This window comes from Lates calcarifer, linkage group LG12 (assembly GCF_001640805.2).
Source record: "Lates calcarifer isolate ASB-BC8 linkage group LG12, TLL_Latcal_v3, whole genome shotgun sequence".
Lineage (NCBI taxonomy): Eukaryota > Metazoa > Chordata > Actinopteri > Centropomidae > Lates > Lates calcarifer.
The window spans coordinates 16,264,106-16,290,754 of NC_066844.1; the positions used below are offsets into that span (position 1 = coordinate 16,264,106).

At 41.6% G+C, this 26,649-nt stretch overlaps 1 protein-coding gene across 1 annotated transcript in view; it reads left to right on the forward strand.

The window, feature by feature from the left end:
• magi1b (membrane associated guanylate kinase, WW and PDZ domain containing 1b) overlaps positions 1 to 26,649 on the forward strand; it is a 130,490-nt gene that overhangs the window by 44,907 nt on the left and 58,934 nt on the right. Inside the window, 1 exon segment of the mRNA XM_018680105.2 lies at positions 12,081 to 12,197. Coding sequence (XP_018535621.1) covers positions 12,081 to 12,197 — 117 coding nt within the window.

Here is a 26,649-nt window from a genome sequence, read left to right on the forward strand (position 1 = left end):
ATTTATCAGTTAGATATGAGGGTCTACCTCTTGCCAAAAGACATTTGTAATGATTTTTTGGTATATACCATCAGTCACACAAACAAAAGCAGGTGTTTGCTTTCTTAAGAAGCACTGCTTTGAAGGCTGTGACACAGTCAAAGCAGAGGCTGTGTGAAAGCAGAGAAGGAGGTGTGTCTGTCTGTCAGTGTGTCGTCATCACCCCGTGGATTAAGGCTGTAAACTGGATGCCTAGTCCTCGGACCTGGGCCCGCTCCAACCTGAGCCTCTGTTGTAATACTTTGATGTTGTAGAGAGTGGTGAATGTGTGTGTGTGTGTGTGTGTGTCTGTGCACATGTGTGCAAGCAGATTCTGTTCATTCTTTTGTTTGTGTGTACGAGTGTATTCACCCAGTTACACACAAAATTATCGCCCTCTAACTCTCGCTCTCTCTAATACACACAAAGCCCTTCCCATGGTTCACTAGGCTTCATCTTGCTCATCATGCTATGGTGTCAGGACACTGTGGGTAACTTCACAGGCAGTGGACACACTCACACACAGCACATGGCACAATACACGCGTTCAGCCTCAAATGGACATATGCGCTTGCAAGGCATGAATGTAAAGACAGATGTACAATGTAGAGTAATTGATGCATGAGGTCCTATTTGTGTAGACACTCAAGCTGTTTCCAGGCTTATCAAGCATGTGTGTGTGTGTGTGTGTATGTGTGTGTTAAGAGGTTTGCTTGCAATATGGCTTGTGGCATGCAACGTATTCATAGGTCAAATGCACCACACTGTGTTGAGATGTGTTGGGTATTTCTTAGTGATTAAACTGATAGTTCCTCATATTCCAAATTAATTTGGTTATTAATTTACATTATTTTGCTATGAAGATGTTTTACTTTGATTGTTCAGTTAATGTCTTCTACCAAATGCACCATTCATACTTATCTGCCCCTGCTGGTTGTATGTTAGTGTTACAACTCTGTGTATGTGTCTGCATATGTGTGTGTGTGTGTGTGCGCGCCTCTGCGTCTGGCCTGGAGTCAGCTGTTAAGGGATGCAGTGCTGGATGAGCGCTGCCCGATGCTGACCCAGAAACAACTGTAGACGTAACTGGCGGTGACTGCTGCCCCATTAGGCCCACAACCCTGAAACACACACAGCTTTTGCACATGTACTTGTGAGTGTAGATTTGATTAGGATGTTTGCATTATGTTTTCATTATTTAACTTTTGTTGCATGTGTCAAGAGAAGGCATGGTATTCTGATAAAACGGCTGTGACTGTGGATTAAGAGTTAAGTCTTGAGGAAAATATGCACATTTAAGTTCTCTCTATTTCTGTTTATGTTGGTTTATTGTTCGTGTATGTGTGTGTGTGTGTGTGTGTGTGTGTGTGTTTGTTCCCATTCTGTATCTAAAATTAGATCAGCGAGCAGATGTGGTGTGTTTGAGTGTCCCTTTTCTATGCATGTGTTGCCAAATGTATTCATCCGCATGAGCAAGGCTGCATGTCTGTATTTGTGCATTCACACATCTTGAGCGCGTCTTGAGTCAGCAGTGTGACAGGGTGACGGGGGCAGGAAAGTGGGTCAGTCATGCCCTCTGAAGGCATGAGGGAGACGGATGGAGTGATGGATGGGTAGATGGATGGATGAATGGATAGATTTATGTATTGAAGAAGATGACTAGAGGTGGATGTTGACGGCTCTGAAGGGGTGCGGTTGAGGGAAGGAAATAAGGATTTGAGGATGGAACTGCAAAATAGAAAAAGGCAAAAAGAAAAGGATGAGAGGGGGGAAAAGAAAAAGAGACCGCAGAGTTTAGGATGAAAATGAGAGGACAGCAGAAAGGTGGAAAATACTGGAATATGAAGTAGTCGGCTACATAGACAACCAGTGTTGAACAAGCACACAAAGCAGAGAAAAACATAAAATAAACCTGACATGAATATTAATAATAATAAATATCATACATCAATTCAGAAGACATATAAAATGTGTCTAACAGCAGGTTCAAAGAATGATCTAATTAAATACTGGTGTCTGTAAAGACAGTGGTATAATGTCCTCTGTGGGCCTGGAGGGAACTTTGAAACTTTTGAGAAAATAGCCCTGATGTCATCAGGGTTATCTCAGCTTGGTCTTGATACTGAGCAATTTCAAGATGATATGTTGGAGTCTGTGAAATCGAGGTGGACCCTCTTAATGACATTTTGTAGGCCAAATAATTAATGAGTCAATGAAGTAGCTTCTCCCCTGTGAGACCAGCTCAGATCAGCTCTAAAGACTGAGCTGATGATCTGTTAAGGTTGTTATAAGGTCACCGACCCACACCTTCAAGTAAAGAACACACAGACAGGTGGCAGAAAATTCACACATATACACATAAACAATATGCACTGTCCCTCACACTTAATGATCCTGAGTGACATATGCCCCCTGGTGGCAGAGATAATGAGCTTGCCCTGGGCCCTGAGGTGAGGCAGACTGTGGCAGACCCTACTTTATCACAGAGAATAACTGTGTCTTCCCCATGTGGCCAATTAGAATCCAGGAAACCTGTGATGAAGACATGGAGTCCCAACAGCTGGTTGTACCATTGTAGACAGACAGGAGGAAACCGGCTTGAGTGTGAATACACTTACACTTAACCTCCCACGAAGGACTCTGATTTGCCTTCTCTCTTAAGTCATTCATCTGTTCTTTATCGCCTTCTGTTTTCATGTCTTCCCTGCCTTTCCTCTTTGTGTCACCTCTTGAATCTCTATTTCCACCTCCTTGCTTGTAACATCTCCATCTCCTCTGGCTTGAATTTTTCCATCTTTCCTCCTGTTGTTTATGTTATTCCTTCCTCCTTCACCCTCTCCTGCCCTCCTCCCTTCCCTGCCTGTGACCAGTGGTTGGTCTGTCAGTACAGTGTTCACCCACTGTGGGCCTGGGGTGACTTAGCACACTGCTTCTGATTACACCCCAGCAGTTGCCCATTTATCACGCCGTGAAATGGAATAGGGGTGGAGAGAGGCCAGAAGATATTATGGTAATACATCTCACCACTGTAAAGGCCTAATAAACTGGGAAGTTTCCAGCTTAGTCATACATTCATATAGCCAGTCTTTAGCTTTTATTTGTAGCTCTGGTTGACTTTTATTTCACTGTGACATTGTTGATTTGGCTTTATTTTACTGGGATTTTTGTCCTTGAGTCTTGCAAATTTATGAAATGTAAATCAGTGGATTAGCCCCTTAAGGCAAGTACAGTGTGTTGACATAAAAGCAGTTTCTGTTGCATAAGTGGGTATGTGATAAATTAGTTGCCTTTCATTTGAGTGTTTGTTTGCTTGCTCTTTCATATGTTGGTATATTTTTCAGATATGGCTAACAACAATAGAATTTTGTCAAAATTATGTTTCAGTTTGTTTGAAATTACAGCAGTTGCTGTAATTATAGGTGGACGATAATTAGCTGTTTTTTTCTGCACTCATAACTTACTGTTGATGGTATTTTAATTATTCAATACTTTCCATAAATCATTAAATCAAGCAGAGAGTTCCTCTATTTTCTTAATGCATTTGATGCTTAAATCAGATTTATTGAGGAAAGCTGCCTCGCTCCTTATGGTAGACTTTGTTTTATAGACTGGGTTTTCTTTTTCCTATGTTCAAACACACTTTGGCTGTGTTTGAACATGAAAAGCACTTTGCTAGATGACAGTTGAAGTGTGTCCCAGGATCCCCCCTTATCAGTGTCTAGATATCTCCCCTGTACACCCACAGAGGTCTCTGCCGTCACATTTCATACTGGACTGTAAACACATTACTTTCTAGGCATATGAACCTTCACACGAGTCATCCTTTTATCTCGCAAATTCTTGTCATCCTCCACTTCTCTGTTGATCTTCCCCTCTCTCTGACAATCTCACACTGCTGTTCTCAGCCTCTGTTTGTATAAAACTGTTGATATGCCCTCTTAGCCGGGGGGACCTGTTTTAAATCTCGGAGCCAATCAGCTGGCCTGTCACCGGAGACTAATACTCCCATTGGTCTTGAAATGCCGCCTGTCAATGAGGAGAGGCCATGATGGAGAGGTAATTACTTCCAAAATACTCGTGTCCCACTGGCTTATGCATCAGTCAGTCAATAATCACATCATTAGCTGGGAAAATCCAGGCCTTAGAGAAAGTTTGCATCGAGGAAACTTCTAATTTATCGGTTTTTGTTAATGATGGTTCACGTTCTTTTTCATGCTCTGTGAAGGTTTAGCTAAATGTGAAGAACTTCATGGCGGTTTGTTTATACCTCTTGTCTCTCACATTTTTAGACTTTTAAGTATTAGCATTAAAAGTCACATCTGCTGTTCTGTAATACTTGTTGACAGTAAAATGCGAAGCCATCGTGTGTGTCAGTGGATGATGGATCCTCTCATTCACAGGCCTCTCAGGAGGCAGCTCCAGTCACAGAGGCTCAAAGATATCATCACAAGAATATTAATATCATAGAACTTACAGTATTGTGTTTAGCACCCACATAAATCATGATGCGGGCACTGCATTATTGTTTATAGTTTCCAAGTCCTTGGATAGCACATCAAATGATTCTGGCGCTCGTGTCGTGTAAATAATGGCCTCTAAAAAATAACAGTGTACAAAGAGAAATACATGCATAATACTGACTCTGTGCAGCTACACAAACAGTATACACGCATATGGTTCCATAAAAAGTCACATGTATGTGCTTCTCACAATCCTCTGTCAGATTGCAGCCTGGAAATTGACAACTCCACTACAGATATTTTGCTGCCCTGCGTGCTGAAATGAATCCTTGGAGGATTTCTTCTCCCCGTGTGGAGGACAACAATCAATGAAAGCAATCTGGAACATGGTAAACAGGCAAGCAGCTCCAGGACTCAGAACCATATAGACAGGCTTGAAAACACATCAGAGTTTTAACCCTGATCGCTTTGGGATCTGGTGTTTTTCTGTCCCGAACTCAACAAGGGGCAGATGTCAAAGGATAAGAATTAGTTTTTGTTGTTCTGTGGCTGTAGTGGCTTGACTGTACCAGGTTCTGCGCTTTTCCACAGCCTTGACTGCATATTGAACCACAACGATTGCCATTGCTCATGTGTGGAATTTGAGACTTGCCAGCAGCTCTGGGGAATTTAAAGTAACATGTTATTGAACAGCTAAGACAGTAATTCCTCCTGTATTCCTTCTTTCTTTTGGTGGATAATGATTTCTGAAGCAATTTTTGTAACAGATTTCACGAAAAGCTCCAATGCACATTTGATCATGTTCTATTTGTGATATGATTAAGAGAGGTTATGGTTCATAGCAGGCCTTGAGGTTTTATTACCTGTACTGGGGAAATAACATCACTGCTTTACAATAGAGTTTCCTCTGAGAATATAGACGGCTTTGGCTCATGCATTGAAAGCCATATTCAGATATATTATTTCATTGTCTGAGTGCATTTCCTCCTCAATTTAGAACTTCACTGCCTCCCACAAGCATTGATTGGAAAGCTGCTTGTCCTTGCCACAAGAGGCGAGGAGAAAACGCTTTCATTCACATGTGTATTAGCAGAAATGTGTGTTTATGAGTAGTGCAGTATCCACATTACAGTTTCTAACAAATATGTGTTACTGCGTGGTGGTTTGAGGTGGTTTCTCCCCCACAGAAATTATCACATAAACCTGATTGCTGGAGAAACCATCGACTTAAACACTCAGATCTCAGAATGCCCTTTCCCCTTCACAACCATACAACCACTGATTAATGTAACTTATTGCATGTAAAATGAAGGTACTACAACCGTATTTTACTTGGTATAACCTGTAGATGCCTAATGTTGCTTTGAAAACTATGAAGTGGTGTTGCCCTCTTTTAATGTCTATGGCTTTTAAGTTATCTGAGGTTTAATGTTTATGTGATATTTTAGTTGCTAGTGCACCTTCGTCCACCATCATTATTTCAAAAATGGTGCATGCATACATTTAGAGTCTAATTACAATGTATTGTGAATCCTATAGTATTGCTCATTACCTAGTTCTGATGGTAAGATCTTTCCTTTGTTTTTGTAATGCTCTTTTAATCCAGTAGGGGGCAGCAGACTATGCCTGGCTGCCACTATCAACACCCTCACCACAGTCAGTACCCATCTGGCAGCTGTTGCTATGGATACAGAGCCCGGCCATTGCTGTGATGCAAGCCACATCTAATAGAAGAACATAGGGGGTAGTGTTGAGCCCAGAGACAGGGATGTTCACACAGAAACACTCACATGCACACACACACACATTCACATCTATCTGCTCTGTGAACATGGAAGACTTCTCTACAGTACGGTTTGGGACTTGCTCTCCTTATGCAAAGAGCTACTGACTATAGTGTCTTTTTGTCAACTGTTTTACTTAATGAAAAATATTCCTGCCATCTACAAAATCACTTGCAGCAGACTGCACTGAACCTGCACTACATAAACCGGATGGAGAGTCAGATCTCTAATCACTGGTCGAGGGTCAGATAGAGCTCTCTCTGCCTCCTCTGAGCATCCCCTAATCATTATGACATATGGTTAAGCTCTGATCAGTGGTGATGAAAATGTTAACTGTATGTTGTTGCTGCTGCTGCTGCTTGAATCAATTAAATGGTGATTAGCCCTTATTATCTGATTAACTAGAGCCAAGGATGGAGTGCTCACTTAGGAGTTGATTACTTAAGACGTGACTTTGGACAACCTGTGTGTTTTATAGCTAAATTTAACTTGAAGTAGGTCAGGTTTGAATGGCACAAATCTGTTTGACTTTAAAGCCCACTTTCTTTACTATGTCCCACTTTGGAGAAACTATATTTAACAATAAACAGTCCCACTGCAATAAGGCTTTAGTTCTAATCATAGATTCTGCCTGGAAATATGTCCCTTGATGTTAAAAAGACTACTGAAGAGAGGAGGGGGGGAGGAAAGTTATTGTTACCTTGTATGCCAGACTGTTTGTGTATTCTACATCGATACAGCACTCAGTGCCCAGCCAAACATGGCGACACTGCCAAATCTGACTTGGCTAAGTGTAAAACAGGCTGGCACCCTGGCATATGACTGTGTTCTCTGCTTTGTTACTTAGACTGTTGCTTTGTGTTAAGAGGGTGATTATGTCTTCCATTGCCCAGTGTGCTGATTGAAGTCAGGGCATCTCTTAGATGCCTATGCATAAAGACCTTTTCAATTAGGATGATTTATTCCAAGGCATGCCACACATTGTAATTATTACTAATGGTACCTGTACTTAGAATTTAGTACACACCACAGCCCTCTGTGTTACCCACAGCCCTAAATAGTTGGCTTTTATTGGCTGTCTCAAATATAGCTAAACAACATTAAGACTCTCCAGCCATGTTTTGAGGGACCGCTGGTGCTTTGAACTAAAGTAAGCATGCTAAAATTCTCACAATGACAGTGCAAGAATGATAGCAGGTATGTTAACTATGTTCACATCTTAGTTCTGTGTATTAGTATTCTGACATTTGCCACCATTAAACAAGAAGTACAAGTGATGACGATGAGAATGTCATTAGTGTTGGTAGTATGGTATTTGTTGATAAGCCAAAGTATTGGACAAATGCAAATGTTGACCTGGTGATGGTGGTAGATAAAAAGTTGATAAGTTAATACAATTTTTATCCTGTGTGGGACAGGAATATCTGTACATAATCTCATGATAATTAATCCAATAGTCATGGACACACATTTCACTCAAAACCACAAATGTCAACCTTGTGGTGACTTTATCATTAAAGTCACCAGAATTCATCTTCATCAACTATGGTTGCCTGTAACTATTAAGTTATTTCATCAGACCAAATATATCAGGTTCATATTAGAATAGAGGAAAGGTTGAGACCACCAATGTCAAGATTTCATCCTCTGAGGACCATGAATGTCTGTACATAATTTCATGGGAATCTATCCAATAGCAGACTTTTCAGCGTTGAATAGATGGACAGATGGATGGACAAACATTGTCATTCCTTAAGCCGTGCACCTGGCATGGATAAAAATTTCAAATAGCAGTCTAGAATAAATTAACATCTCTGTCCTATGTGAACATGCAAGAAAATTGTGAATGAGTTATGTTTTGCATATAAGTTAGAAAGAGTACCTTCTCATGTGAATGCTCTTTTGGAACCAAACATACAGTATGTAAAGGGCTTCCTCTAGTAAAAGTAATCAAGCATAAGTAAGTTTGGATTTTGGCCTGAGCCCTGGTCTTGAACTGACAGCCTCAGCTACCTTTCAACCGTACGCAAAAGTAAGATTAATTTCAGGAGCAACAGTTAGGTCATACAGAGACATCTATATAGCATAAACATAGCTACAGCTTTTGAATACCAAGCAAGTAACCAGGGCTCTCCACTATGTAATGACATCGCTCATTTGAAGCGTGAAGGACCCATACAAGACCGTGACTCCTGCCATTTTCAAGTCAGCAGAAATCGGTCAAACCTTTTTTTTCCCACTACGGTGGCCCAGTGAACAGGAGGATTGAATTTCAGTGAAGTTTGGTTTTTCCATGCTGTGAATACAGATGTCAACTGCCAGCGGAGGGTCTGGCTGGTGCCATGTCTGGCTCTGCATGTCTGAGCAGGGCCTTGGCTGGCTGATCAGAGCTGAGGGGTGCAGGGGTGGGCTCAATGGGAGATGCCTGGAAAGTAGTGGGGCTTTTCACATTTCAGCTGTGTCTAAACTCTTTTGATGTTTTGTCTGGCTCACTCTGATGTTCTCTCTCTGTGTGACAGACTCTGCCTCTCTCTCTTGCATAAACCCCCTCACCCCCACTTCCCTTCTGTTATGGATTGCGCGTCTCCTTCCCAAAAATCTTGCTTGTTTTAGGGGGCTTATGGAAAATCTATAACAGGTGGGCTGTGTTTGAAGGATATGTCTTTTCTAATTATCTGTTTGCAGAGGGATTTGGGTGGGTGGCCGCTTGGCCAAATGTTCTCCCAACCCAGTTCTGCTGCCTGCCTGTCTGCTATTTGTTGCCTGTTAGTCAAATTGAAATCAGGTATTCGGCCAGTTAAACAATGCACTACGAACCTGGTCAGACACCAGGACATGGTCATCGGTTTTGCATCAAAAATTTATTCTTCAGTTGAATAATATTGATACCAAATAAGGGAGTAAACAAGACTATGACGAGGCACCAAAATCACAACTTATCCATTCAATCTCAGTAAAGGGGACAATATGTGTTTAAACATCTTAGATCTATATTGTATTTTAGTTTGGTCAAACCAAGTTGGTCCACATCCAAGTCTTCAGGATCAGTAGTCTCCTGTTTTGCGTTATTATTATTGACATAGTACCAAAACAGAGCAAGACAACATAGAAGCAGTTAATGGGCTTATGGTGTTAACGGCATCGTTTTGAGGGGGCTGACTAGCTGTCTTAAAGGCTTAGATGGAGGTGAGTCTACTCGTGATCATCTTGACCTTCTTGCACACGACATTGGTGACAGATTGCTGGTTGAGCATTCACAGAATATTGATCTCTATGATAACACAGTTGACAGTATTTGTGCTATGGTTGGACCAATCCAGATTTGATTTGCAGCCAACCATAAGACTGAAATTCACACACTGTCGGTGCACTGAAGGAGAGTGGTTTCAAAGTAGTCTGCTGTTGTTTTAAGTCGTGGACAAGAACGAGAAAAGAGAAAGGAAATGTGGTGGAATGGTATTTGACCTCAGACCAGAAACAACACATTATGTTGGGTAGCCACAAAATGGGTTAACTCCCAGAGCTCATGCATACTTTGGTCCCAGCCAACACTTCAGCGCAGGCCAATCAAAAGCGCAGTGTTCTTTTTTGCATCAGTGCACGTTAAAAAAAAAGGGGGTCAAGGATTGAGTATCTGCTAATGTGCAGGCAGGAAGAAAGAGAGGGTGGCTCTGTACTTAAACTATCCATTATGGGGCGACCTGTTGGCCGAATGGTTAGGGCGCATACCATATGGGTACAAGCCCTGAAGCAGCTGGTCCCCAGCTCCAACTCCCGGCTGGGTGGAGCACTTGCATGCACACTGCATGTCTCTCCCCTGCTCTTTCCCCTCACTTCCTGTCTCTTTCCACTGTTGCTGTCCAATAAAGGCTGAAAATGCACCCCCCAAAAGCATCTAAATAATCCACTCATTGTCACTTGGACTAAACTACTTTCTATTATGTCGAAGTCAATCATCCTTTTAATATCAGCTGTTGGCCCCATTCTGTCTATGTCAGTAGTGGACATCAGATCCATGTTTAAAAATATTTCAGTAAATACAGTCTATTAACACCAGGTGGTGATCAGTAGAGATTGTGATATCCCATGTCAGGGCTTCATGACTGTTTCCAGAAACAGAGCAGGGGCAGATAGTCCTATCTACTTAATCGACAGCCTTCTCCATTCAGTTTTGTCATGGTACAGATTTCTCAAACCCAAAACTCAAGACAGGGTCACACGGTCAGCTGGTGGTCTGCTAGCAAGGAATGCCCATTGCTCTCCATTAATTGGTGTGTACAAGAGCACATCAGGGTGTTTATTAGGGCTCTCTGTTGGCCCAAGCGCTGGCTTGTGACCTGTTGTGAGGATTACAACACAGTGATATGTCTGGATGGGACAGGGCCAGGAGCAGAGTTTCCTCCCAGGAAGAGCTTAGGCAGCAGGGAGAGAAGACTCAACCTTTCTTTTCAGACTGTTTACTGAACAGCCACATTCACTATCAGCTCTGAGGCTTATTATGGTTAATCAAATAGCTAGAGTCTAATTAATCACTTCTTATTTCAAGGGCCTGGATTCACAAAAGCTGTAATGAATGCTAGAATAACCTTAGAACCTTAGAAAAAAATTGAGAAAAGTTTCTGAGAAGTCTTTTGTTTTTTGTAAAGAAAGAGAAATTAATATATATCAAAATATATTATTATATATTAACAATTTACGTTAATGTAGGTTTGGCAGCTTCAAAACAAGTTTTTACAATCTGATGTGACCATAATTCAGTTTTAGCATTCTACACTCTTGTCACACATGTTGATATGAATGACAATGGCAAAATTTTGGGTCACATTAAAACAAAAAGTAGTCATATCATGTCTGTGGGATGTGCCTGTTGTGCTTCAATTGTATTTTTTTATCATATGAACCTACAATTACTCTGCCAGCCATACAGAATGCTCTTCTGTACTATGCTAGCAATCTCAATCATCTTATTAAACACACACACATGCACATACAGACGCACACACGCATACACACAGTTTCCATGGAAACAGGATCCAGGTCCTTTTATGACTGGTTGTTTGCCCAAGACAACCAAAAATGGTCTCAGCAGCCAAGCAAAGATGGGAGATAAATCATTTGTATTATAAATAACGGGACACGTGAGAACATAGAACGTGATAAGATGTTTGTTGTTGCCTGAAGCAGTATTGTTATTGAAATTAGATCAAGCCATTGTCACATTCATTAGGTAAATTCTCTCATTTTTCATTTTGTGTGACAGCAGACAGGATGTGTTTTACATCTCTGCTCTATTACTCATGTTGTTGTAGTGTTTGTATTGTGTTCGCACATGCCTGTAATGTGAACACTCACTGTAGCGGCCACACACAGACACACATTCATAGACAAACACACACTCATTCGGACACTTTCCAGCCGTGCTGCCCTTCAGTAGCCTAATGTGTGTCTGAGGTCCAGATGGCATACCAGTAGGAGGGCTGATTTGCGGCACTAGCCGTAGCGCTAGCAGTCTTAGATTTGGCTAGCCCTGGCATGATGGAGAGGGAGAGCCTGCAGCCAGTTACCCCTCTGAGTGACAATGGCAAGTGTACAATTCACGGCTATGCACTGAGCATCTAGCTTTGCTGTGCTTGCAGGATAACCTTGTGTATTCCTTTATGAGCCAAACTGTGTGGCCGTTTGACACGTGATTGTGAATTATAACAGTGTCATTATAACTATATAACTTTTGATGTTCTTATGTCTGCTAGCCTTGTTTCTGCTTCAGTTGTTTTGATGCCATTACCACATATTTTCCCATTTGTGTCCACAATGACAGGAAGCAAGCTTAACAAGGACCTGAAGCATTATCTGAGCCAGCGCTTCCAGAAGTCCTCGCCTGATCACGAACTGCAGCAAACCATCCGAGACAACCTCTACCGTCACGCCGTGCCTTGTGAGTCCATGGCCGTCTTACACCTTGTCATTTCCTTTGTTTCCTCATATTTCACCTGCTCTGCTCTGCCGTCTCCTTCGTGTCCTGGCATTTATATGAGCTTTTTCTTCCGAAATCCTGATGATACGCTGGCTTTTCACAAAGTCTTTACACATTTTGTTTAGAGTAGTAGTATTTTATGAACAGCCATATCAAAAACAACAGGAAGGAAACTTGGGTTAGGGCAGTGTGAGTTACTGTCTTTGCTTCATGTTCAATTTTTGATCCCTGTAGCTACCTCACACAGACAATTTGTATGGTTATCTAATCAAGCCCCATGATTTCAGTCTAATCCAAGCACGGTTCCACTTGCATTTTGATCAGTACTGGCCTTTCAGTTAGCCAGGCTTCATATCCTCCTTGGAACTATCCTCACGATGTAGGTTGAACTGTTGTATCACACCTTATCCTTCTTTATCCAAAAATGGACTTTTCTACCTGCCTCCAAAGCTAATAACAAGCAGTGAGCTAATGTGGAGTCAGCCACCTTTCACCTTTCATCCATTCAGTCAGCACAGCCTTTGCTTTACAAATATTGCTGTATCAGTTAGAGGAAAAGTCTTGTTACTCCACAGTGAATGGGCTAGTAGTATCTCATGTCCACAGGGATCAATAGCACCAGTAATTATAGGCATTGTGACCTCATCCAAGTCCCTCACCCTTCATCAGTAACTGGTATCTCCTCCTCCAGAGCTGCCTGTGTCACCCAGGAATAGAGGCTTGTGTCTTTGAAACACCTTGAAAAGTTACACAGTTAGACTGATTAACCCTGCTGCGTGATGCCAATTGTGTGTTTTCCCAGGTTTGCATTTAACAGTCAAATCAAATGCATACACCAATCACAGTCAGGCTCATCACTGTTGTAACACTGGAGTTGGAATTTCCTGCCGACTTTGGATACAGCATTGCCTCATTTATTAAGATGGAGGCAGAGGCAAGAGAGGGATGGAGACACATACTATAACATATCATATCTGTATACAGCTGGGATGCACACACATGCATACACATCATTCTGACTCATGCATGACGGACATATCACGGTCATTTTCATCACTGATTATTCTGCAGATTATTTTCTCAATGAATCATTCAGTCTCCACATTCTCCAGTTTGAGAACCTGGAACCTTTAAATGTTGAACATTTTGCTTGAAACATGACATATGGGATTAATCCATTGTTAAAAAAAATAGTTTCTAATTAATTTTCATTTGATTAACAATCAAGTAATTAATTGGATAATTTTGCAGCCCCACATTTCATACTTTTTACTGCCATTTCTTGAATAGTACAAAGTAATTTAGAGTGTTCAAACTTGATCAAAACTATAAACAACTTTTTTCTTGGTAATTACTTTTCACTTCCTCCATCACCATATATTTTCCAAAGCCTTAGCATATTGGATTTTTTTTTTTTTTTTTTTTTTTTTTTTTTGTTGTGTTGGTTTGCAGTTAATTTTGGACTTGAAAGCACCTCTCATTTCCCTAAACCCATGCTTTTCTCTTAATGGTTCTCATCCGTTGGTTTTTCAATTAGTTTATTCATGGCCCTCTCACGCAAATTACTCTCTGTATTCAGCAGGCTTGTTTAAGGGACTTGATCTGCATTACCTCCACTGCCATATGTCAGCCAGACACTGGTGGAGGGTGGGGGTCTGGCCATAATGGCCATTTTAATCACTGAGTGGTCTATGGCACACCAGTAAAAATCCCAGTATTGTTAGCAGTAAACAAAGCATGAAGGTGTTCCCCAGGCCATATGTTTTATAGGATTGTAAAGTTTTGTTGTCATACACTTGTAGAGGAGCGTGATACTCTCCACGGAATATTAAATTTATAAATCCTTTGCCACAGCTGAATTTTTTTTTCTTGTATTATGGGAGTGCATGTTACAGTGGGCACAGTCCATGAATAAATACTCCCATATGCCCTTCACACTCACAGAATAATACAAGACTAACACAGCAGTACTCTTTGTGTATGGGTGAGATGGATTTGCCTGGTCTGCTTTGGCCTGTGATTGTGAGAGGTCAGTGTGTGTCCATGTTGACGTATGTCCAAAGGTTGTTCAAAGCGGTGTCCATGTGCATGTGTAGGTGTAGGTGTGATTAATGCACAGGAAGCAGGTGGAGAAACAGATGGAGAAGTGTGTCGGTGGATGTTGGAGCTTCTCCTGCCTCTCAGCTTACCAACATTCCTGCACATTCTTGTATCCTCTTCTAGTCCACATTATTGCTGGCTCAAAATGAATAAACTCATTTTTTTCTACTGGTATTTTTGCAAGTTCAGTACGAATCAAGTTTACATTGGTATGCACTGCCTCCAGGAAATAACCATATGCTGGCACTTTTAAGTCCAACACTGACAAAAGCTTTTGCCTTCTGCCGCCTACTCAGTTTTTATATGTTTCCAAACTAACTGCCAACAATAGAAATAACCAAAAAAAGTCATTATAACCTTTAATAATGTTACTCACCTCAGTATTTGTGACAAAATTTGACTTGCTTTAAGCAGTATGGATAGTGACTGACTGATGCGTGTTTTCCTTAATTGTTCTCTAACTTTTTTGTCTGAGTCTAAGTCTAGGTCTGAGGAGGGTATAGATGACATGTGTTGTCTCAATACAATACATCATGTATCTGCTTCCTTTACACCTGACAGTATGTAGCTTCACTAATACTTAGGTTTGTACTAAGGTATGTGCCACCTCCTCTTATAGTCCAACCACTCTAGGAAGCAATAAGGACATGATCCTTCGCTGGCTTCCCACCATTGAGCACGTTCAACTGTGTTTGTTGGGGTGGAAGGCTGTTTTCACCACAGCAAGAACTGAACACAGTTCACAGTGGTGGTGGTGAGTGAGTGTTTACTTTGTGCCAGCTGTTCACACCACCATAGGGAAGTGGTCGCTGAACTTTAAAGTAAATTTACATTCAGCTAGTTTTTTTTTCCATTTCTTTCTTCAAAATAGACATGAAATATAAATATTTTCTTTATAATTCTTTATAATTAAACACTTCATCTTGGTAGTTCTCTTAAGATACACACATTTCATGAAATTAGCTGTAAACATAAACTAGTCTCCCCACTCACGTTCCCATAACTCTGTTTAAAAAAATTTGAAGCCACAGGATTCCCACCCTCCCCCATCTGCCAAGGCGTCCGTCAGCTTCCCTTGTGGTCACCCCATCCGCGCGTTCAGCATTCCCAATCTCCCATTATCCCCACCAGCCCTCCACCCCCTCTATCCCACTCTCATTCCTGACCCCCCACCCCCCCCAACTCATGACACTGCTGCCTCTCGTTCTCTCGCTGCCACTGCTGCTCCCTTTCTCCGTCTGTATCGCTCTTCCTCTCTCATGTTTCCTGCCAGCTGATCAGAGCAGTAGTAAGAAGAAGAAGAAGGAGGAGGAGGAGGAGAGGATTTCTCTGTTTGGTTTACACCTGATTTTAAAGCTCAGCATCGAGCCTTGAAAAGGGAGCTCTAGTCTCTCCTGCATCAAGGCAAGTAGCAGCATTGTCTGCCGTGGTTGTTCTGATGCTGATGACTTGGTCTTCGCTTCTCAAATGAGCGAGATTTGAGAAGGCTCGTGTTCATGTGAGTGTGTGATGAATTGCGAGGCTAGCAGCACAGACGATTGGACGGACCTGTATATAGGCTAAGAGGACGGCTCAGAGGGAGGTGGGGGCTGAAGCCGCGGGGCTGGAGATGGGGGTGGGGTGGAGTTTGGGTGTGTGTGTGTGGGGGGGGCGGCAAGAAGGGGGGGATGGGTGTAGAGGAGAAAGAGAGAGAGCGAAAGAGGGGATGGAGAGATGCAAAAACACTCTCACACACTCATATCAACGCTGACTGTAGCTCGTCAGTCAAGCTAACATAAACATATGTTCACATGTGAGTTGTGGTTGCACACTGTGCAGTCTGATATGTGTGTGTTTCTGCCTACGAGTGTGTCTACAGTGCGTACAGCAGCCTTTCTGGTGTTGGTTTGGTGAGGTTACAGATTGCATCTGCAGATGCAATCACACTGTGTCACCTGAACAAAAGGAATGCTCTTACTGTGAGAGTGACTGTGCCATTCCTAACAAACAAAAAGTGATAAATCAAGAAAAGCAAAAGAAAGATTTAAGTGAACTTCGAAACTTGTGTTGACTGAGAAGAGGATGTATGTCAGTCAAATGGGGTTGTAATGCATTTGATAGGGGATGTTGTTTTTGTCAAAGATAGATAAACAAATTTGGACAAGTCTTTCCAAATCAAATCCTACCAGTTCTCAGTTGAATTACACCAACAGTTTACTTTGCCTTGCAATGGACTCAACCAGTACAGCTGAGGTGATGGCCAGTTAGACACAACTCTTGTTTTAAAACTGTGAATCTAGACTTGAAAATAGTTATTACAATCATTGACTGACTCTTTTTTTGACAGGTTGTCATTAATGGTTAAGCATACAATCCCCTCTGTCTTTATGCTAAGCTAAAGCTAAGCACCACTTGGCTCTAGCTTTGTATTTATTGCATAGAAATGAAGATGGTATCGATCTTCTCATCTAACACTTGGCACGAAAGTGAATAATTCTATTTCCTAAAATGTTAAAACTGTTCCTTCAAGACTCCTATTTGTGCTGTCTTTGTGTTTCCATTTTTCCCGTGGCCATACCCATATCAATTTGATTACATTTGGAATAGGGGCTCACAGCATGCTGCAGGTAGATCAGACAGAAGTTGTGAGGGAAACAATAGGACCTGAATTGATCCTGGTGGGGAAGCTTTTTGTGTAGCTAACACCATTAAGAGGAGTCAAAGGAATGTTGTCAAACAGAGAGTGAATGATGGGAGGAGACCCCCAGATTCATAACCCCCACCTGCCCCACCCATGCACTCTTGTGCATTTATTGTATGGCACACACTCAATCACTGACACTGTTGCACACACATACAGAGCAGAGCCATAGAGACAGTTTGAACAAATTATGCCTTCGCACCAATGCAGGCATTTTTCTAAATGTGGATACTGGTGACTCTCTGACTGAGTCTGTTTGGCATATGGGAAATTTTCATTTGTAGAAATGGCAGATCATACTATGTTTCTTGGACTAAAAGAGTTTGCAGATAATGATGCCTGTCAGATCAGTCTGACAATGGCACAATTAAGTACAATCTCATTATATTGTATATAGTGCACAATTTTACCAATCAAGAAATATTAAAACTTAAACTATTTAAACTAAATGCTTAAACTGAAATTATAAAGACAAATAATTTTGATGAGCAGTTGAGGTCAGAGAGCTAGAACTAATGTCTATACTGCAGTACTGCAATAAAACCAAACTTAAGGAAGTGGAATATGTTTGGTATTTTTTGTTCTGGTATACATTGTGTTAAAGGTTTTATATGTAAGTTTTTGCTATCTCTACATAGCCAAAGTTAGTACTAATAGTTACTGAGTTAGCAGTCCAAAAGAAACATTGCTATTTCAGCATCAAACTTAATTCCATTCCACCAAGAGTTGTGTTAACTCTTTGCTCGCTTTGCTTCTGTTTTCTTGACTTCTTTTTAACTGATAGTGAGTCACTGTAGTGTCCAGTCTACCCTCCATCCAACATGAGAGGATGTAGAGGTATTGCTGCCCAGAGGGCATAGTCTAACCTCATGCCTTGTAAACGTAAGGATGGCTGAAGCTCTTACTGAGTAAACAGCTGTTAATGCTAACAGTGGCTATGTAGCCATAGCAAACTTACATATAGCACCTTTAAACCGCAAGATCCTTCTAATATTTAGTCTACCGTCATTTATAGGGATGGGGTGGGGAAAACATTAAGAACATGTCTTACTGTAACATCATAAACTGCAAAATAACTATAAATCATAATATTGAATATTTTAATTCCAAATCTGGCTGAACAGCTGTATTTTAGATGAGATCTGTTTGTCTGTTAACATTCTGACAATTCTTTTTTAGGAGCCTATATAAACTCTGACCCTGTGGGTATTTAGAACATCATGCAACAGGATGTCACTGCTACCTCAGCATGAAAAGAGCTGTGTTCAAATGAACAGTAAACTAAAACTATATACAAAAAGGTTTTGACAATTAACAAACAATGAACATGCTTTGCTATTTTGTACCAGAAGGAAATCATCCAAAAAGTACTCTGCAAGACATCCAGTAAATTGTGGCTTTGAAAAAGTACTGGCAAAATAGAACTTGGAAAGGCAAAATTTTGCCCAAAGATTTAACACTTCATTTTTTTTGTTTTCTGAGATGTTTCTGGAGTTGTCTCACCACCGCTCGCAATTACTTTAAATTTTTTCCAGCTGTGAGTTTCCAATTTAGTATGTATGCTGACATCTTTGAATATTTTTTAACTTTGTGACTTTTCATATGTGAATACCAACAGTGTTACTTTCTATGGATTTGGGACTCATTTAAGGGGTGTCTGAGATAGAATGGCACATCGCATGACCTTTGACCCACCTCCCTTTTATATCTTTTCAGTGCTGTTCCCAACCCCCTCCTCTGACCATAGAGTTCAGAAAATGAACCCTACATGTGCAGGGTTGCCTTATTTCTTAAATTTGTGTATGTATAGATGTGTGTCAGTTGGTTAGATTGAGTCTTTTTTTTTTGTCTTGTTCACATTTTCAGTAATTTAGTTGTGAATCCTAATATTTGACTAACTTCATTTTTGATTCTTCTGTATGTTGCTCATTCCAACTGACACACTATTTGTGTTTCTATTCCCTGCATACTTTTTATCTACCAGAGTTGTAACACCTTATTGGTGGTGTTGGAATTTTTGAACTCATTCTTTTGTGCTTGACACGAACATGTATACAGCTCCAACCTGATTCTAGTCCATGCCTCCCTGCCCTGCTCTTGTTCCAGCTCCCATCTTTTGTCAAAGCCTCAACATTGCTTTTAAGGTTCTTCCCCTGACCTCTGTCCTCGTCACATGTTGGTCAAGGATGGACTTGTTTGGAACTTGTTAAGTGCTCAGAGCATGTGTATGAGTTTGTGTGTGTGTGAGGACATCAGTGTCTGGGGAAGAGAAAAGAAACCGAGGTGTAGGGGGAGAGGAAAAAACTGATGGGCTCTGTGAGAGCAAGAAAGAATAGGGGTGAACAACCAAGAGAGGGGAAGGGATTGAGAGAGAGAGAGAGAGAGAGAGAGAGAGAACAAGAGGGGGAGGTGGGCGGGTGCATGTGGGTGCCTGCGAGACGGGAGACAGCGGGGCTCAGTCAGTGTGAGAGAGAGAGAGAGAGAGAGAGAGAGAGAGAGAGAGAGAGAGAGAAGCCCTAGCATTGGCGTGTGTGTGGGTATGAGACGGAGAGCATTATAAGCCAATGTGTGGATGCTGCTTAGCTTAGCTCCCATTAGCTTAGCATCACAAAGCCAAAGCTGGACAGAGGACAGACGCATGGGAGGAGGAAGGGGAGGGTGAAAAGGAGAAGGAATTGTGAATCTGCACTGGTTTTTCTTCCACTCATTCACACCTGATTGGATTTTTTTTTTCTTCCCCCTGTCTCCTGTCGACGTGGTGTTGTTCTGTGGACTGTAGGGGAAGGAGAAGAAGCCCCTCACAGGCTCCCTGACTGAGGTATTTTGTTTTTGTGTTTCATTTGGAGAAGGGACGCTGAGGGTTGCCGTGATTTAATGGTTGGGGGTTGGGATGGAGAGAGATGGAGAGGCAGGCAGTGAGGATGGCTGTGCATCAGGCGGAAGGCATCAGGAGCAGAGCGAGGGAGACGGAGGCACATCGCTGGCAGTAATGGAGGCTGATGTGTTGTGGTCAAAAGGAAGCTGTGTGTGTCTGTGTCTGTCTGTCTCAGGTATGCGTGCGTCGTGTGTTGTCTGTGCCCCGCTTTGACGCCTGTGTGTGTGTGTATGTGTGTGAGCAAAGTGTCACTTCCCGTGTGTGAATGTACAGTATGTGTGTTTCTGGTGGAAGCACTCCAGCTCTGCGATGGCTATATTAAGGCTATGTGATCTGTTGACATGCTTGATCATATTGGAAGCCATTACCTCCAGCAGCAAACTGCCGTCTGCCTGTTTGTCTGTCTGGAGCTTCCAGGATGCTAAGGTTAGCTTCTACCTCTCCTTCATCCTCCCTCTTTCCCTCTCTCCTTTCCTCTTTTTCTCCTCTCTCAATCCATCTAGTGTCTGGATGACAACCCCCCTCTCTTCCCCACCCCCCCCCCCCAATCTGTATCCCTCCATCCCCACTCCCTCCCCGCCCCTCTAAATGGATCGTTTTAAAGCCTTTCTTTTCCATTTCCATGTTGCTGTAGGTAGAAGCTAGCCCATGGTGCTTTTTTCTGGGTGGAATAAAAAGACAAAGGCTGGCTGTGAGTGTGTGCGGGGGGCATTTTCAGGCAGGTTTCTGGCTGATTTAGCTTCACACAGCACTACTGGCCTTTCAGGTTTTTTTTTTTTTTTGGTTTCTTCTTTCTTAATCTAATCTCTCTCTCTCCCTCATTCCTTCCCCCTGGTCCTCCCTTCCAAATATACACTTTTTTTTCTGTATGGGAATTATTTGGACCTGAAAGCATTGCTTATGAAGGGGGAAAATGGAGCACGTCACAGGTCCAGAGAAAGGCCTGTTTTGATCTCATTGTGGTTTGAGGTGTGTGTGTGTGTGTTTGTGTGTGTGTGTCTGTCATTAATTGCAAGCCTCTTTCAGCCAGCCAGGCAATAACACCCCCACCACCACCACCACCACCACCACACACACACACCACCATCACCTCCCAACTTAAAACACATTTCAAATGAAAGGCATCTCCAACAATCACTGAAAAGCCATAACAAAAAGCTGTCCTTTTAATATTTAAATCCCTGCCACTGCCACATGGAGAGGACTCTTGAGATTTTTGGGTTTTGAAGAATCAGGTGGGATGGTTTGGGTGATTGTACCCCCTCCTCTGACTCAGTAAAAAACAAAACAACAAAAAAAAAAAAAGTAGCCAGAACGTAGCCAGGAATTTGAAGACTGGAAAATGCTGGAATCTGCGGCCTGTGCTTTTGGTTGGATTAACCCTTTACTGGGACAGATGGCTCCATCCCCCTGCCGAGCTAACAAACCCCAGTCAGCTCGTCACCCCTCCTGCATTTGTGTGTGTGTGTGTGTGTGTGTGTGTGTATTTGTGTGGATGTGTTTCACCAAAAAAAAGAAGCACTGGCAGGCTAACTCTGGCCAAGATGGTGGATGGATCTGTTTTGGTTTTGGAATATTACGGCAGTCTGTTAGCCCTCCCCTTGTTGTGTGTGTGTGTGTGTGTGTGTGTGTGTGTGCACGTGCAGGCATTAGTGTGTGTCTTGAAAATTATCCATGAGGACATGCCTCAGTGTCTTCTTGGAAAATGTGGACTTGCTGGCTAGCTTGACATGAGAGCATGTTTATTGTGGAGATTTAGAGAAATGCTTCTGTAATAGCTTCTGCACAACAGTTGGGTTTATGAATGTTGCCAGATTTTCAAGACAGGGCCATTATCCATGTTGCTTCTCTATGATCATCCATCAGCTACAGTTCATACAATATTCTTTATATGGCCACTTATTTCAGCAAGGCAGATGCTACAGTAAACCCAGTATAATCAACAAAATGTGGTCAGTTTGAAAAACCATGTCTGCCAGATATGACTGTACGGTATTTACCCACATGCTTAATGTGTTATACCTCCATTACTGCCTCACAACCATAAATGTGTTGCAGAGTTTAAGTGTCAATGTATGATTTACTGAGAAAATATGTTGAATTGTGATTTTGCACAGTTGCATGCCATCCTTGTAGGAAATATACGTGCAATTTGACTTGAGTTTGACTTGAAAGTGATATGACCGGACTCTTTGAAAGACGTACAGCAGACTAATTCAATCCACCACTAGGCCTGCCTTTAATGTAACACAGTCATCATATTTCATTTCAAAGCAGCATGATTCAGTGCACGGGGCAATTTCTTTTGCAGTTAATACAGGCAAGACTGAGGGAAAGCATTTGCTTCCTATATATTGAGGCACCTGTCTTTATTAGAGAGGAAGCCAGAGCTGTTGGCGTGCATATCACATTGGCCCGCTGCTTCACCTCGTCGCTTCACTTGCTCACGTGAGACGTGCACAGACTGTGGACAGCAGAGAAATGAGGGATGCACACATCACACCTCAGACTTATATATAGATGGAATAAAACAGACCTTTAAAGCAAATGGCAATGTCACTTTGTAGCTATAGGCATTTGTAACAAATTAAGAAGTTTGTTTGACTCCACCATTTTCATGTTTAAGTTTATTTTTGTTTACACATCCAAGTCTTTTTAATGGTGTTGGAGTGTACAACTGCTTATGTAGTTGTATAAAGCCTTTTGTGGCTCCAGGGGGAGCTATGTGAAGTCTGATAAGTTGGCTCAAGTGATGTCACTTGAGTCAGTGTTTGTTGGGGTTGAAGGGGGTGTGGATTTAAAAAGAAGTGAGTTTAGCAGACCTCTGTAGCCTGCTAAATCTCTGCTTTAGGCTATTGACTTGAGGCTGCATTAGCCATGACTAGTGTAACACAAACAAATATCCTGACTAAACTGTCGGCAGTAGAGTTGCATCATGGGTACTGCAGGCAGCAGATTTTCGCAGGGGAAAAAGATGACATCTCTGGTTTTGCTGCATCAGTTTTGCCAATTTTTGTTCTATGGATGCAGTATACTTTAGAAGTATTAATATGCCATTTCAGGGTTCCTATGGGTGATCAGTGGTTGATTGCACATTTTCATTAATATTCTCAGTATCATAAATTCACTATTATTTTTTCCAGTTGCCCCTTTCCCCACAAAAAACATTTATCTTGTGTTACACTGCATGTAAAATATTAGAAGCTCTTCATTACCCTTCACATCTGGATTGTGGGATCACTGGTCATGTAAATAAGTGTGGCAGCCTAGAAGGATGAGGCAGTAGTTATTTGCCGTACTTTTGTATTACATGACATCATCAACATCAGAGCGGCAAAATGGAGTTTGGGCTTTTGGCAGGACTCAGTCAGCGGCTTGAGAAAAACCACAGTTGTCCTCCAGTCAAACCCAAAAGAAGAAACAGTTTTGCCCGGCCACACAGGCGGTTGTCACATCTGTCCAAATGTACTGGAGACAGAGAAAAACACAAATGAGCAGATCAGAGGATGGGTGGAGGAGTCTGTGGTATTAACTTTCTTAATATTCTTTGGACGAAAGGAAAAGTAGATGAATAGTGGCTTAAAGATTAAAGGAGGGGAGTTTCTGGTGTTATAGATTTGAAGAAGTGGAACAAATGAGAGGCACAGTAAAAGAGGGAATAAACAAAACATGCAGAGAAAGGAAAGAATGAAGTGGAGGAGTCACGGAGGCAGAAAGGACCGATGGAGGGGAGGGCAGCAGAGGGAATGAGTACCACAAGTCTCCTGTGCTATCCACTGGGTCACGCTCATGAAAATTTTAATCAAGCTTTGCCCATACCAGCTCTAACTTAGCACATACATTTAACTCTGTACATAATGTTTTGTCAGTGATGCATGTGTCTCATCCATTAGAGAGAAAAAAAAGAAATTTTCCCCCAAAATACTGTCAGAGTTTGTGAGTGCTGCCATTGTTTCCATGTCAGTTGCAGACTACTTAAAATGCACTCTTTCAAATAACTCCTGTCCTGAATGACCTGAATGCCAGAACACAAGCCGAATAAGAATAGCTGGGCCTATTAATAGAACAATTATGATAATGAATCATTGCCAAACACATTTATGATGGCCTACTTTTCACTCATGGCACTGATCAGTTCACCATGAGGAATATGCTGAAACACATCATCTATATTTCCCCCCTTGTTTTGTTTATGTGTTATTTTCATTCCTGCATTTTGAATTGCCCAAGAAATGAACCCACAAAGCTCTGAATTATAGGTGTTTTCCACCTTACTGAGCATGTTGTTTCTCTGAACTCGTTTGACTTTTGAAGACAATTTGTATCTAGGTCATACTGAAGTCCTGTATATCTGTTGGTGTAGTGTGGGCATACTCTAAAGTCTTGCCTCAGATGGAAAGATGGATTGTGATGGGGAAAAAAGTCAAATCATTTGTCGTTTTAGTCTCAGTAGCTTTGAAACAATCATAATGCACATTGTTATCTTCCTACTTTCAACTCATGTGGACATGTTTTTATCAGTGCTTTCAGGTATATCCTAAATGTCACGATGTTTGGGTAGGTGTGTTTCCTTTAGAGCTTGACTAACTTGTTTGGTCAGGTTACTTTCCTTCCTTATGTGAAGTATATCATGGTTTAACTGGCTGGGCGACACAGCACAGAGTTCTTTATCTTCTATCTATTTCATAATGAGGAACAAAGTTAGCATAATTAACCTGTCATAAACATTATTATACTGGATGCAGGCTGCAAAAACCCTCTGATTTTGTGCATAGAAATAACTATGTGTGCACAGTATTGCTAAATATAACCACAAAGTGTGACATCCAGGGTGTATGTGCATTAACCTCAATTGGTTTGCTTTTTCTAACTGATAATGTTATGTCATCAGCAGTGACACAATGACATGTGTGAGAAGGTCAGTGTGTGGTTTGTTTGTTTTTTTCATTTGTTTGTTTGTTTTTTAGAGAGAGGCGATGAACATTGATCACTGTCGATCACTGTCAACTTCAGGCAAGGCCTTAAATGAATCTAACAGATCTCTTAACCAAATACACGCAAGCCCTTTCTTTGCCTACTCTCACGTTCATCTCACAGCCATTGTCTCAGATATTGTTTTGTGTTATTTCAATTTTACATTTCACTATGGATCCTCCTCTCAGGGCTTCATCCAAGTTTCATAGGCAAATCAGACCTGTCTGCTGTTTCTTTTCTTGTGGATATTGACAGAAATTCTGTTTTAGGTGGAGCAAACTTGTAATGATACTCCCCTGAAAGTCTTAGGAGCCCTGGGGTCAGAACAAGGTCCTCCTCCAAGTTTGTCCAGCAAACAGAATGTTGATGTGTTTTTACCACATAGCACACAGGTGCTGTTACTCAACGGAATATTCTTGTCATCTCAGAAAGAGAATTCATCAAGGAAGACAAACAATTTGGACTCCTTAAATCAAGATGTCCTTTAATCAGACTCTGAGCCAAGAGGAAAGGTCCATCAGTAAATATACGCTGCTGTAATGTTTCTACCATTGCTACCATGATGTTCAAGGATATTTGAATGCATTAACCTGGATCTCTATTCGATTTGCTAGTACCACTGTACAGTCATGTTCACCTTTTTTCCTCTTTGTGGGTGTTTTGGAGTCCACAAAAAGAGAAGAAAACCTGGTACTAATATGAAAGAGGTGTTTCAGTCAGGGTCACTCGCACCTTTGAAGCGCAAGAAAACGGTGAGATTTGAGCAAGATGAAGCCACGCTTTTGCGAAATACCATACCACACCACCGCTTTGGATCTAATGAAGATGTCAAAAAAGACCCCTCCTCAGCTCCCAGCCCCGATCCCAAAGTCGTCCGAAGGAGTCAAGACCAACATTGTCCTTGTGGAGGGAATTAAATGTAGGTCACAGCTGAAATGCAAGGCCAGGCCTGGGGGATATGTGTCGCCCAGGGTGCTCTATTGCTCTGGGGGGACGCAAGCGAAGGAAATAAACAGATTTTTCACACATGGTTATTTTTAGAAGCCTGGTTGTGGCTGTATGCATGCCTGTGCAGCCTCCTTTTCACGTTTTTCATGTGTGTTTGATGGCTAAATTTAATACCATGTGTTTTCTTCTGTCATTTAAACTGAGCTATTTTTCCTCTTCACTGCAAGCATTTTCTGTCCTGTCCTCCTTACATGATCTAGCATGGCTGAAGTGATCATAATTTACCTTGTAGTCTTTCATTTTCTTGTGGAAGATGTTTCAGCGAAGCATAATTGAGCAATGTATTCATTTTGGTCTTTCTTATAATGTCATTGTTCTCTCAGATCTAATCTTAGTGTCATCCTCTGCCTTCACAAATGTCAGCAACCTTAGTCTGAGTACCATGCAACTAGAAGGGCAGACGCTCCCTTAAAATAGTCTGTCATCAATTAAATATAGATGAGGTGCTTGGATTTGTCTGCCAGTGAGTGTTAGTTGTGCTTGAAGAGGGACGAGGTGAAGATCCTCCATATATTAAGTATATTAAGGCAACCTGATTTTGGTTTGCTGTATTTAAATCACAGGGTATGGTTTTGAATGGGTTTTTCAGTGTGAGACATCCAAACACTTTTATAACTAGTTTTCCCATAAAGGATAGAGGAAGAAGCTCTCTATTGTTCAATGCTAGATGAAGAGGTGACCTATGAATACAGTATACAGATACAGGAAATGAACATCTGTGCATTTATGTGATGGATGCATTATAGGAGAGCTAGTTATGGATATAGATGTTTTAA